The following is a 14,484-nucleotide window of genomic DNA, read 5'->3' as shown; positions in this document are numbered from 1 at the left end:
TGCTTGTTACTTGTATAATTAAGTAGAATCCAACCACCCAGAATTCTCCAATTATTCTCAGAAGTCTCAAATTATCAGCTGTAGCCTTCTATTTTGATGAGAAAAGGCAGGGGATAAACCAAAACCTCACCAGGTTTTATGGAGGTTTGTTCCATTTGAGGAAGGGGATTTTGAGCCTTGTAGCTTAACGATGTGGGGAGAGGAAAAGCAGGAACCTTTCCAAGGCTTCTAGACTAAACATTACATGTCCTCAGATGGGGAAGATAACTAATGTCCTTTGGGAAAGTGTCTAAAGACCAGGAAGGGTTTAAATCTAACTCTGGGTCACATCAAAGATCCAAGAAACAGGAGACCCTCTTGACCCCCAACTACACCAGTTAATCAAGGTTTTTACTAAACAGAATTTCTCCCGACTCAAGGGTCACGGGGACACCAGGCCTAGCAGCCCCGTGGCACTCACATTACTGTAGGATGCAGGCCAGTGGATCTCGTTGTAAGGGCTGATGAGGGTATGCTGCGTCTGCAGCGCATAAGGGAAGGAAGTCACGTGGAGCGTCACGATGTTGGGGGCCTCCTTCACCTCCCTGCAATTGAGCAATCTGTCCACCAATCCCACGGCCGGGTCACTTTGGGAATAGAGATTATGAACGGCGCTACTGAGGGAGGAAAGGGGGCGGGGGAGACACAGTGAGTGGAATGACGCATACTGCTCTGTAATTTTACAAAGATCAAGCAGTTGAATACATTTCTAACTAGCCCCACCCCTAAATGCACAAGTAATCAAGGCTTCTGGCTCTGCCCAGGAAAATTTAAGGAAAAAAAAAAAGACCACACTGCGGGCACTTGTCCGGGACTCCCCTGACCCTCGTTGCTCATTAAAAACTTAGCCAGGTCCACGATCCACCCAGTCCTGTAGAGCAGGGCTTCTCACCCAGGAATGCTCCTTTGGCCCCATCTGAGTGTGTACCTGTCTCCTTAAATTCTTTCCCCTAAATTCCTTCTGACCTGAAACGATCCACACAGAATATAAAATGGTACATTCCATATTAAATTGAAAAGTACAGGACCAGGAAGGGGAAGCATTTTGGACCAGGGGCCCAGGATACAAGCGCAGCTCAGCCGTTCCCTGCAGGCCATGGCCTCAGCCTTCTGTCCTAGCCACCCAGCAGAACAGAAAACTCTTCGGCTTTTGGGCGGCAGGCAGCTACTCTGAGAATCCTACCCCCCAAATGAGTATTCACAAGATAGCTCTTTATACAACTCAGGACGTTCAAATACCTCCGAGCCCATGCAGGGACCTCATATCGCATGCCCTGCATATAGGTGATCTCTGAGGTTCTGGCCAGCCCTATGCTTCTGCATCCGTGAGAAATCAAAGCCTTCCTCTGCGATCTGACCCAGGATCTCCCTTCCCTCCTCACCCCTCCCCACCCAGTCAGTGGTAATGTCTAAATGCACAACCTTTGGGCCAGTCTAGGGAGATGACAGATCCTAGTAAATCAGGAATCCTGCCAGACTCCGAGCCTGACAGCATCTAAAATGCATCTAGATTTACATTCATTTGAACTGAGTCCATAAAATCGCCCCTAAAGAAGGGTGACACCAGCTGCGACCCTCGGTACTGAAGCCAGTGGGGTCTCCATCAGCAGGGGAGTTATTCCAGTCAGGATCCCCTCCCCGCACCAGGGGGCACCTTGTCGCCAGGTGGGGTACAGAAAAGGAGGCCCTAGTTCTAGGCCGGCTCAGTACTAACACCCTCCTGCCCCCACCCCAGCCCTGTGACCCTGAGCCTTAGATCATGACAGCACCTTTTAGAGGCTCCACTAGATGTCCCCCAAGATAATCTGCAGCTCTAAGATTCTGGAATACATCCATGGCATCTGCTTACAAATGCCAAAACCCCAACATCATTCATCTTGTCAAGGCTTGTACCCACAGGCCTGAGTGTCATCCACATATTAATTCAGAGAAGGAACCCGTCAACCCTGCCATATGCCAAAGCCGCTCTCACCTCACGAGATCCCAGTGGGCATGGTCATGGATTAGGACAAAGAGCGTATGTGGGTTCTGAAAGGAGTTTTGCAGAAAGGACTTAAATTTCGTCTGCGCTTCGGCATCAAGTTTCAAAACATACTGTTCAACCCTCTGCTTAGTCATGCGCTCCTTTTCCAAGCCAAGCTCCAGTAAAACCCCTATAACGTGGTAAAAATACATCACAAGTAATCCATGACAAGTAAAATCCTTGTTACTAGTTTCTCATTCACTCAACAGACACCTGGTGAGCACCTGCTATCTGGCTAGCATTCTGGCCGGCCCCAAAGCTACGGGGATGTGTGAGACGTGGGGGAGTTGGGGCACCTGACCCCATGCAAACCGTGATCACACGTATGTCTGTGCAGGAGTTGGGCGAAGAGGCGGGCCTGTTTCCTATCGAGGTGTGTGCACAGTGGCCCACCCAGGGGGTATAGCAAAGCTGGCTTCATGAGGCTGGTGATCCTAGGCTTGGTGTGACCTCCCCGCCATCCCCAGCAAAATCATCTCCCAGCCTGAAGGCCGTGGAGCTGTAGGTTACAGAACCCTAAAACAAATCCTCTGAGTGAAGACATTGACTCTTTGTGTTTTTAATATTTCATCCCCTTGAAAGCACAGGGAAAGTACATGAAGTTGAAGCAGGATATCAACACATGGGTTGTTGACCTGAGTGGGGGAGAGTGGAAATTCAAGTCATGGTTCTTGCTTTAATGGATTATAAAATCTTAGGCAATTTGCTATCTCTGAGTATCTGTTTCATGATCTATAAAATGGGGGTATTAATCCTTGCCCTACCTACTTTAGAGGCAAAGACTGGTATTTCAATTCCAAATCTGAAATTAAGGGAATCAAAGCTTTTCCCACACAGACACCACAACCTGCCCCCCCAAATGCCCCTTACCTGAATGCCAGACACGGAACAGGGTCTGCTGATAGGTCACTTCGGAGGGGGGAATACAAATCAGAAAGTCCACCTTCTCAAAGGATCCTAAGTCCAAATTTTGAGTGCTGGAATCCGCAATTGAACACACATGGGAGAGGAGCTTCTGAGCAACGGCCAGCTGGAAGGGCCGGATGTGGTGGGGCTCCAGACTGTAACCTGGAACCAGAGCCCCCATAAAGGTGAGATGTAGAGGGCCAACACCCTGGACGTCTGCTAGGGAATCCAGCAGCAGGGCCCTGCCTAGTGCACAGAGTGACCAAAGGGGGATCACACCAACATTTATCAAGTGCCTACTCTGGGCTATGTACATTTCATACTTTTCAGAATTTAATAATAAAAGGATCAACAGTGCTCAGGGAGCACAGAGGCGGTGACCTTCTCTACCTGAAGGGGACAAAGACAGCATCCCAGGGAAGCTGACCCTGAGACAGGACTTTGGAAGAGGCTGCGAGTTCTCTGGAAGAGAGGGAGACCATCGCAGCTCTTCGGGAACTCGGGATACATAACGTATTTCAATGATGCACTGATAAGGTGGAAATCTACACAGAGAAATATGCCATCTCTGGAAAAGTGTACAAGCATCCATTTCAGGGTAGGATGAGACTACTAGTGTTTTAAAGACTAAAATAAAAATTATTTATCAGTCCACTTTGATGCTCAGAAAATGCCCTGCCTTGCTTCCTCATAGCCCCCCTGGCGCCCCCTGGGTGCTGTCTCGTCAGCCCAGATCCTGGCCGCGGGCTCCCCACATCACTCACTCGTGCATGCCGGAGCTCCGCCAACATCCAGGGATGCTGATTTGGTGACAGGGGAGGCAGTAAGTGAGGACGGAATATGGCCTTGATTTTCCTGATGAAATTTGTCCAGCAAAATGTCAATGTCACCCTCTGCCCAAAACAGAGAGAACAACAGAAATGGGTTTTCCATCCCAGTGAAACTCAGCAAACCTCCATGCGACACCTGCGTATGAGGCACTGTCCCGGGACTGGGGTAATGGAAATAGAGAAGACGTGGCCCATCCAGTCGAGGAGCCCATAGCCTAGTAACGAAGGCGATTATGTCAGAGAAAATTGCACTGTGAGGTGGTAGGTGCCAGGACAGAAGGAAGAGCCAGGTGCTGAAGGACAGGAGGAAGGGGTCCGAGCCCATCCTAGAGAAGGAGGGGTCAGCAGAAGTTTCTGGGAGGAAATGGGGTGAGGAGCCAGGCAAAGAAGGGAGGAAGGCACAGAATTCACAGCATAGAACATATAGACTCAAGAAATTCAGAGGGGGAGGTAGGGAGCCACAGTGCACAGGGCTGGGGAGGTACAGGAGAACAGGCACAGGACCCTCGTGTGCCCCAAAAACCAGGAACCCCAAGCCCCCCCCCCCACCTAGGAGAACCCAGTCAGTGCAGGAAGATGGCCAGCCAGAGACCACCACAGAAAGGGTCGTAAATGCTAACACGGAGAATGAAGGGGTCACCCTGCACATCCAAACCAAGGCCGGCCTCAGCAGGTCCTAGGGAACGGGCTCCGAGAGGACCACCCCTCCCACTTGTGAACTTACACCTGTCTCACTACAAGCCTACCTGGACAGAGGGTGCTAAAAAAGGCCCCCAAGGAGTCCACTTTCCCCGTAACCAGCTCATAATTGACTTCTTTCTGGTACTCCGCTGGGGTGAGAAGGCTCTCGGAAAGAATTCGGGCTTGGTATTTTCCTGGAAAACAAACAACTTTCACTGGGCCCCTCCACTTAGAATTAGCACGTGAGCCCCTTGATGGCAGAGTCTGTGCTCACCGCTCTCTTTCTCTTTCTCTCCCTATCCCCAGACAACGGCCTAGTCCCATCCTCTGCCCTGGCCTCCTGATTCCCTACAACGTGGGAGGCACAGAGTGCTGCCACATGGTCTTGCGGAGCCCCACAGCTGTCCCCAGTGGCAACATCGCCTGCCTCCTCATTTCTCTCAGGCCCCTGCTCCAACGTCACCTCTGTCGATAGGTTCTCCTGACTCCTCTTAATAGCCAGCTTCCCAAATGGGATCCTCCATCCCCTGGCCCTTCCACCCGAGATGTTCTGCGCTGTGTCTGGCGTCTGCCTCCCCCACCAGAATGTCCGCTCCGGGGAAGCAGGGACCTCACTGTCTTTGTGCCTGTGTCCCCAGCCCTTAGAACAGCGGCTGCACATAGTAGGGCTTCAATAAGTACTTGTATAATTTATTAGTTAATTGAGTTAATTGACTCATTAATCTACATCATACAAGATCGCTGTTGTTGCTGTTCTGCATTAGCTAGTTGAAGCAACGGAGGGCCACAGTCAGGGAGGGGCCAGTCACATCACCAGGTGCGTGGAGCCGGGCTTTCCACCCCGTCTGTCCGGGCTCCAGAGTTGCCCAGGCTCTCTAGGGGGAAATGGGGATGCTCACCCTCCACTCGAAGGAGGAACGAATCCTACCTCGGCACGCTAGCCAGCGCACGCGCCCCTCGCACCAGGAGGGCACTGACCGCAGTCCCTAACTGACTGCTGCTACAAACCCCAGCCACAAGAGGCAAAAGTGCGCAGATCTGCAAGAAGAGGACACAGCTGCTCTTCCCGCAGCCGCCACGCTCGGGCGCGGGGCTCACCGGTGACCGCGACGCAGGAGTCGATGGCGGGACTGCGGCAGGCGCGGACGATCACCACGTAGTTGGTCTTGGCGAGTTTGCCCTCGATGAGCAGCCGGAACATCTCCGAGAGGCCCTCGGCCAGGGAGTAGGTGCACTCGATGATGTGCACGCTGTTGTTGCCGGAGCTAGCGGCCAGGCCCGCCAGCCAGGGCAGCTGCGCGGAGCTGACCGGGGCCGCGGCACCGGGCGTGGGCGGGCAGCGCTGCGGCTGCGCCTGCTGGGACTGCCGGATCTCCGTCAGGTGCGACTCGCGCCACGAGCGCAGGAAGATCTGCTCCAGGTCCTCCATCAGGGGCACCTGGTCGGCTGCTGGTAACGACAAGACGGCCCGAGAGGCTTCAGCGCCCGCCCACGAACACGGAGCGCGGGCCTGGGGAGGTGCGTGCGGGCGGGCTCGGCAGTAACCCAACACGCATCACTCGGGCTCCACCGTCTTACAGAGGCCGGGAGGCTGGGATGCGAGCACCGGGAGGGCACGCGAGCAGCCACGCGCTCCCCAGCCTAACCACGCCGCAGCTCGTCCTGCCCGTCTCTCAGTCTGGTTTTCAGCGACAGGTTCTAAATCGCTCTAAGGACTGAAGCCTCCGACTTCAGGGCTTGTCTCGTTCCCCGCCCCTGTGCGCAGAGCCGGGTGTCACGCTGTCTGCGGTCTCCGGAACCAGCACTGTCGCTGGGCACACCGGGTCCCTTCGAGCGATTCACCGCCACTTACTCAGCAGTGTCTCCACTGTTGATCCTTCTATTGCTTCCAAATAACCACTCTGCTATAAATACCTCCACAACACACGTCTTCAGGGATGGACCCTACTAACTTCCTAAATTCTCAAAACCGGGCTTCTAGAGCCAGCTAGTACACATGATCGGGCTCTTTCCAGGTGGTCCAAGTGTGCCAACCCACCATGGGTTTACTGCACCCTTAGATCCACTCCATACCATCGCTGGTGTTAATTTCACGGAAAAACATTACTTGATTTGTTCATTTGTGCCTCTCAGATACCTAGTGAGACTGAATACTTCTAGCATTTCTTTCCTATAGACATTTTCTGGTGCATTTGTCCAAATTTTGTACCTGGGTGAGCTGGAGGAAAGAGCACCCCACTTCAATTCAGAAGACGTGCTCCCTCCCAGCTCTACCCAGCACCAGCTCAGACCGAGAGCTAGCTATCCTAGGATACTGGTTCCTGACCTGAACGACGGGGATCACACCACCCCCTCATCTGGCTAGGCCACGATTTTATTAGATTAGCTGTTAGACCTCCCATCTCTAAAATCTTGCCCCTGAGCCCACACCCCCTTGTGGAATCACCGTCACCAAGCAAAGCTCTTGGGAGAGTTGTCTACCCTCACCACGCCTGTTTCCTCACCTCCTCTCTCCGACCCCCCACAGCGCACGCACAGCTTCTGTCCCCACACTCCTCGTACACACTCATCATCAGGGGGGCCAATGGCTTCCAGACACCCAAACCCAATGGCCAATAATGAGCCCTCACTCCGCTCCTGGCCTCACTGACTCAGGGGGCTGGTCCCTCTCCTGAAATGCTTTCAGGGGATTCTGCATCTGTGTCTACTGTTCCTTCAACATGTGCTGAGAGCCAACTTTACATGGCTGGTACTGCTGGACACACAGACGAGAACGAAATCAACCATCCTGATCTCACAGCACTTATATCCTAAGCGGGGGACATGCACCTACAGTAAACAAATACACATGGCATGTAATTTCTGGGGGTGCTAGTGCTCTAAACACAAGATAAACAGTAGACAGAGCCACGGGGGCCTGGGGAGGGGGCGCTGTCTTAGATACGGTGACGAGAAGGCCTCTCTAGATGACATACGAACCAAAACTCGGAGGCCATGAAGCAGTAGTCGTGCAAATGTCCTGGGCAGGCGCGTTTCTCGGCAAAGGAACAGCCAGAGCAGGGGAGACTGGTATGCCTGGAGGACAGCAGGGCTGGAGGGACTGCGGGAGGCAGGCCGGTCACGTGGCCCCTGGAACCAGTGTGGGTTGAGTGTGTGATAGGAAAGCTCGGCAGGCTCCAGCAGAGAACAGATACGATCAGACTCACACTTGTAACAGACGTGATAAGAGCAGCTCCCTGGCAAGGAAGGCCTGATGGGGACGATGGACAAGGGTGGGTCTGGGACGAAGCAGGGCTTACTGATGCATGAACTGTGGATCATGAGGACACACGCCATGTTCTCCCAGAATCCTGACCGTTCCAGGCAACATTCTCAAGGTTCCGCCCAACCACGTGCCTCCCCGGCTCCCCATCCACCTCCTCCTCCAGATCTCTGACTGCTGGGGTGCCCCGGAGCTCAAACATCGGCACCTTTCTCCCAGGGGCTCTTTTCCAGTCTCCCAGCTTCAGTGCAGATCATCACTGGGCCAGTGTTCCCCAAACTGACACCTGTAGCTGTACCTTCTCCCTGGGGCTCAAGTCCTGTCCAGCCAAATCCTGCAACTCGCCCCTCGGCAGCCTCACAGGCATCTCAAACTCGAAACAGCCAAGGCAGAACTTATGCTCACCCTCTGGCTCCACCATCCACCTGGGGACTCAGGGCAGAACCCAGGCTGCACCTTTCCTTCCCTTCCCTCAGACAGACGGCTACCGCCCTCACAGCTTCAGAAAAAAATCCAGCACCACCCTCCCGTGACCCTTAGTGGTCAAAGCCACCTCCCACTTTCACTGGGACAACACAGCCCCTGCACCACCCAGCCCCACGCAGCAGCCGCTGTGGTCTTCTGAAAGTGAAGGTCAGATCATATGCATTCCAGAGGTGCTGCGGATTGAATTGTGTTCCCCCTCCCCAATTCATATGTGGATGCCATAACCCTCATTGTGACTGTCTTTGGAGATAAGGCCTTTAAAGAGGGACTGACGTTAAGTGAGGTCATAGGGTGAGGCCCTGGTCCAGTGGGACCGGTGGTGGTATGAATAGAGACACCAGAACCCTCTGTCCCTCTCCCCACACGCATGTGCCCAGGAAGGGCCCGGGGGCACACAGAGGAGGTGCCGTGTGCAAGCCAGGAAGGGAAGCCTCCCCAGAACCCGACCGTCTGGCACCCTGAATGTTGGGCATCCAGCCTCCAGACCCTGAAGCATAAATGTCTGCCGTTTAAGCCCCCAGGCTGAGGCACTCTGCTAGGGCAGCTGGAGCTGACGGACGCGGAGCCGTCTGTCAGTGTGTCTAAAGTGCAAACTCTTGGCCATACCCCGAGGCCCTGCCCCTCCGCCGGCACCCCCCCCCCCCCTGTGCTACAGCCACCAGGCCTGGCCCGCAGCCCTCACGGGCCTCTCCCTTGCCTCCCCCACCTCCTCACGGGTCCCTCTGGGCCCCCTTCCCCCTCGGGCCCCTTGAACACCATCTCGTCACAGAGGCCTTTCTCCGTGTCGCTGAGCCAATCCCCCCCCACACACAGCTCCCTCTCCCTGCTCATACGCTCTGCCTGTTTACGGCTCCTCTCCCACTAGAATATACTCTCCTGAGGGCAGAGCCTTTGTTTTATTCCCTGATCCCTCTGCGCATCTGAATTGGCAGGTGCATGGTTTTTGGATTATCTCCAGAGGTTCTGACCCACTTTAAGCCCTGCCCAGGCCCTCCGGGCGCTGATCTGACTGCAGCATCAGCACGTTCCCCGGGCTTCCATCCCCACAGGCCCCGTGGCTTCACAAGGGCTCCGGGTGACGGGCCACGATCAGCTTCTGCATTTCCCACTCCACTGATTAGCGTACCAGCGACTCCCGCGCAATGGGAGGGAGACTCACCCAGCTGCACGAGATAGTAGACGGTGAGCAGGAGTTGTGTCTCCTCTGAGATGGGCTGTATGGTGGAGGCCCCATACTGCTCATACGCCCGAGAGATGGACTGCGAGTTCTGGTAGCATGCGTACAGGAGAGGGCTCACGACCACGTCGTTCAGGTTCCCGCAGAGGTAAGGGAAATTCCCGTGGCCTGCGGAAGGAGAAGCCACGTCCGCTCGGCAGCTGGCAGTGGGCACAGCGTGTGGCATCTCCAAACACAAGGGGGCCAAAGAGTGCAGGCCAGATGCCGCTGGGGTAACTCTCGTGCCCCGTTTTGGGGAGACCTCGGACTTCCGGCCCTTGCTGAGCTGGCGCAGTGGCTCGGATAACGGACCAGGGCTATGGCATGTGTTCACTGCCTTATCTCACACGTGAGCGGCCCAGAGGGACAGGCCTGTGGCGGAAGCGTCACCCCGGGCCGCTCCTCAGCACGGACAACAGAACGCTTCGTGGAAGCAGCACCTTCTGGCTCTCTGCTGACTGCCTGCCAACCAGCCACCCCCCACCGCCCCGACTCCCCGACGTGGGATACTGATTCCCATCCTCCCGGGGCTCTTGAGCAAGCTGGGTTAGGAAAATAAATCACTGTACAGGCCAGAGGCTCCAGGCCCTGACAGAACTTGACCAACACTTTAGCGCACGTTATAGATTCATTCTGATGACAACCCCCAGAGGCGGAAGAGCCCGGCTGGGTTGGACTCTCCTCCGCACCGTGCACCAGCTGGGGGGGGCCCTGGGCAGGAAGTGTGACATCGCTAAGCCTCAGTCTCCACATCTGTACAATGGGGTGAACACACGCAGTCCCCGTGGGGCTGCTGAGATGATCAGATGTGCTAAATGCGTGTGTGCTGTCCTGTACTCAGGCGGTCTACACTTACGCACCAAACACACACTTACTGAACGCCCGCTGTATGCTACGTGCGGGCGTCGTGCTTGGCTCCAGGGAGAATCTCATGACTGAGACAGTTCACACCCTCAAGGAATTGCTTCTCAAACCTGTGGGTGCATGAGGATCCCCTGAAAGGCAGCCTAAGACACAGAGTGCTGGACCCTACCATACAGCTTAGGATTCAGGAATGGGGCCTGACTGTGATTCTGGGATGCTCCTGGGAGTTCACGCCTCTAATAGGTCCTGGGGAGGGGGGGGGCTGGTTCTCTGGACCAGGGACCACAAAGGGGGTGCCACTGCTCACCAACATTATGATTCAAGCTGTATGGGGGCCCAGGTGAAAAAGAAACTAAGGCAGTCTCACAGAGAAGGCACGGGGGTGGATCTTAAAGCACAGGTGGGGTTTGGGCATGTGGTGGGTGGGGGCGGGAGGGGAGAGCCAGGGAGGCAAGCATGTTACAAAGAGCTCATGGCTCGAACAGAGTAGTTGCGCCAGGAAGTGCAGTGAACTTGAGGAACAAGGAGGATGGTCTCCATCTGAGGTCGTTAGCCATTAGACACAGGTCTGCTGGACCCTCACCCCGACTTTCCTGGGGCTTCTGGCTCGGGGGAGGTGCAGGTGCAGGTCCTGCCCATATCACCGTGCTCTGTTTTCCCATCACTGTGTTCTCAGGGCCTACCACGTACACGAGATGGCCATGCGAAGAACACAGGTAATGCTGCTGCATGCTGACCTCCACCTTAATCAGCTAATAGGGCCCAATGGGATATTGGCCCTGTCTCATGCCCAGTCCAAAACCCAGATTTGCACCCTTATTCCTAAATACCCTGTCCACTTTTGGTTTTTTAGGAAAAAGGAGTGCCTCTGTTAGTTCTTAACTGCCTGTAAGATCTCTCTCCCACTCTCCCACCACCCTCTCTCCTCTCTTCCTACAAACACGATACCAAATACAGTATTAACTTAATTAAGGATCGGAATGCACGCGTGTGTGTTATCATAGGCCAGCATGAGGGACCAGTGAAAACCATCATCAAACAAGTCCCACCCAAGCTTCACATTTCAAGATCTCCTGCTTCACTGGAGAGGGACTTCCTTAGCTGAGCCAAACATCTACCTCCACGCAGCATACGTTGGACGCCAACTGTCACAAAACAGATCAAATCTAGTTTTCTTTTATGCTTCCACAGGGTGAACATAGACATTCCTTTCCCAAAGTCAGATTTCATAGTCAAAATATACCAGTGGCCCAGGGTGACAACAGGACCATCTGCCCGACCAGGGGTCCTTGAAGTAGGGGGCTGATGGATCCGTCTCCGATCCCTGGTGCTTCGTACTGGGCCTGTTCATGGGGCAGCAGCTCAGTGAGGTTGAATGAATGAATGCGTGAATGAACGAACAGATGGACATCATGGAACCGAATCATTTCTCCCGGGCTCGTTGTGGAAAACCGTGACCAGCTCTAGAACTCTTGGCATCTGATCAGGGGCTACGCTAGTGACTGGTCTGCTTTGTACTTTCATTGCCCTGGGCGGGGTCTTAGAGCTTTCTCAGGAGGACACCCCTGGCCTCAGCCTGTTGCCTGTTCCTTGCGGACTCCTCCAGGCTCCCCGACCTCCACCACTTGTCCCACTGCTATACTTGCCTTTAAATATCACCGGCTTGGCCTTGCATATTTTCAGCAAGTTGTCAGGAACGGACACCGGCTCTCCGGAGGCCATGACAGGAAACGTGACCGAAGCTGGTCCCACCAAGCCAACCTGGGGCACGCAGGACATGCTTGCGCTCTCTAGAAACACGCCAAGAGTGTTAGGAAGACGCGTGGGACGGGCCTCCGTCTCTGGCAGACCCGACATCAGGCCAGCCTACACATCTGCTGCAGCCTGATGTTTACCCCTACTTAGGGGAACACCTGAGTCCTGGAATCACAGATTCCTGAGGTCAAAGCATCTTTAAGGTCACTTGATCCAACCTTCCCCACCAAACAACAGTCTCCTCTTCAATCTCTCTGCCACGTGACAGGCAAGCCCCTTTTAAATTTCTTTAGGGTCAAGGAGCTAGCTTACTGCTATACAAGGACCCTGGGCTCTGCTGTGCAGCTCCAACATATGAGAGACCCTTCGGTCATACCCAAGTCTGCCCCCTAGAACATCCTCGCCAATTCACACGGTGTGCACGTGCACGTGCACACACCCACCCCGGGCCTCAGCACCAGCACCACCACCAGCCCCCGAGTCTTGGATTTTTGGCAAGGTCGCTGTCACTTACCATACTTAGCTCTGTTCCCACCACCCTGGGAGTAGCCACCATCTGCAGCTGATGGAGATTCTGGAGACCACCCTTTGTGGCGTTTTTTGGGGGGCCCGGAGTTTGATAAGATACCTAGACAACATTCAGAGTACAGATTAGGCTGTCACTAAGGACGAGTTTCAAAACATTCCCCTGATTTGGAGAACATCTGCAATTTTTAAACATCAGAGCTTTACAATGGTTCTTAGCTGTTTTAGTGAAGCATCTGGGTGTGAGGAAACATCCTGTCCCTTTCAGTAAACATTTCATTCCAAACCACCCAAGTGCTGAGCATTATCTCTGAGCCTCGGCACCCTATTCTTTAAAATGGGATCATAAACCTGACCGTGAAAGGTGGTTTGATAAAGACTAAAGAGCATGCATATAAAGCACAGAGTCTGGGCCCACTGACTGGCAGCCCCCAAGATCACATCCTCCTCCGGGTCCTCCTCTGAACATTCCAGTAAGAGGATGCGTTTCTGCAAACCAACCACTGAATCCACCATCACAGCTTCCCCACTGGGGGGCAGTACTGCTCCATCTGTGCTCGACTCCCACCCTAGCCTTGACCGCTAGCCTCAGACCAAAAAAATCAAGGGGAACAGAAGCTGGTGCTCGGTGCTCGCTGCTGCTGTCGAGTCATTTCTGCCCACTCTAGATAACAGCATGTGCGTGACTCGTGCTTGATGTTCAAAACATCAAGGATTGGTTACCATATTTTTTTTTAGCAATCCAACACAAAATTTCCCCGACGTTTAGAGCTATACATTCAACTATGACTGCATGATAAACTCACCTGGGAAAGCTTTAAATCTCTCCATGCCTGGACGCAAGCCTATCCATCCCAAGTAAACCAAAACCCAGCACCTGGGGGAGCCCGGGCATCGTGAGGGCCCCGAGCTCCCTGGTGACTCTAACTCACAACCGGGGTTGAAAACCACAGTTTAGAGCAACGTTTCTGTAAATGTGGTCTGAGAAGGAGCTGGACGGAAGCAGCAGAGGCTCGTTAAAACTGCCCGCTCCTGGGCCCTGCCTTGACCTATAGAACCGGATCTCTGGAAACAAGAGGGAGAAAACTGCCACTATTCCCGGGCGCCCTGGCTATGCCTGAGTGCTCTGCGGTTTGAGGGTTATTGCTCTAGAGTCTCTTCAAGGTAATAAAGTTATTCTCACCTCTTCCTTAGACTGATCAGAAAAGAATAAAGTGAATAAAAAGTTAAAATACAAGGTACTTTGTTTACACAGAGCTTTCAAGCAGGTGGGCTCCGTCGACCACCCCCCACCGGCAATGCGGGAGGCAGCTATGATCACGGCCGTTCTGTTCAGACCACAGCTTCTACTGCCCGAACATCCGTCCTCCAGTGCCAACAGAAGCCCTCCCACAGGCGTGAAGATGCCAGCGCCCCGAAAACCACATTAAACTACCAAGGAGGCGCTGGGCCTCGACACTAAGGACAGAAGGTCTACACATATTTTCCCCTTTGGGACACAAGTTCTAGCCGCCCCTAGTGTGGACTCAGCTCATCAACTCTGCCAAAGTGATGGCCCCAGGAGCTGTCCCTGCGCTCCCAATGTGGACCATTTCTCGCGGTGGCTCCCGGTACTGGGGAGGGGGTCACTACTTGGCACTTTGGGTGAGCAATTCTTCATTATGCAGACCACTCACTGCAGGACACGGAGCACCCGGACCCCCAGTGTGGGACCACCAAGGAAGGATCCTGGGCACCTGCCAACAGCCCCCACCAGGGGGCAGTACCTCTCCGCGGAGAACCACTGAGCCACAGCCCTCAAGCCCATATTCAAGACCTCTTGTAGTTTCAGAAACAGTTTCTTAAACCTGATTTCCTCTCTCCCCAGAGCGGGCGGGAAGGTCCAGGACCTGTGACA

At 54.1% G+C, this 14,484-nt stretch overlaps 1 protein-coding gene across 1 annotated transcript in view; it reads right to left on the bottom strand.

Moving 5' to 3' along the window:
* GREB1 (growth regulating estrogen receptor binding 1) overlaps nt 1-14,484 on the bottom strand; it is a 67,774-nt gene that overhangs the window by 35,197 nt on the left and 18,093 nt on the right. The window contains exons 7-15 of the mRNA XM_021697573.1: nt 12,577-12,690; nt 11,954-12,097; nt 9,387-9,572; nt 5,578-5,928; nt 4,545-4,673; nt 3,733-3,861; nt 2,933-3,130; nt 2,012-2,192; nt 461-656 (exon numbers count right to left, since the gene is read on the bottom strand). Of these exons, the coding sequence (XP_021553248.1) occupies nt 461-656; nt 2,012-2,192; nt 2,933-3,130; nt 3,733-3,861; nt 4,545-4,673; nt 5,578-5,928; nt 9,387-9,572; nt 11,954-12,097; nt 12,577-12,690 (1,628 nt within the window). The remainder of the gene's footprint in view (nt 1-460; nt 657-2,011; nt 2,193-2,932; nt 3,131-3,732; nt 3,862-4,544; nt 4,674-5,577; nt 5,929-9,386; nt 9,573-11,953; nt 12,098-12,576; nt 12,691-14,484) is intronic.

This window comes from Neomonachus schauinslandi, chromosome 10 (genome assembly GCF_002201575.2).
Source record: "Neomonachus schauinslandi chromosome 10, ASM220157v2, whole genome shotgun sequence".
Classification (NCBI taxonomy): domain Eukaryota; kingdom Metazoa; phylum Chordata; class Mammalia; order Carnivora; family Phocidae; genus Neomonachus; species Neomonachus schauinslandi.
Note: the sequence above shows the minus strand (reverse complement) of the source record. Positions and strands in the feature narration are given on the sequence as shown.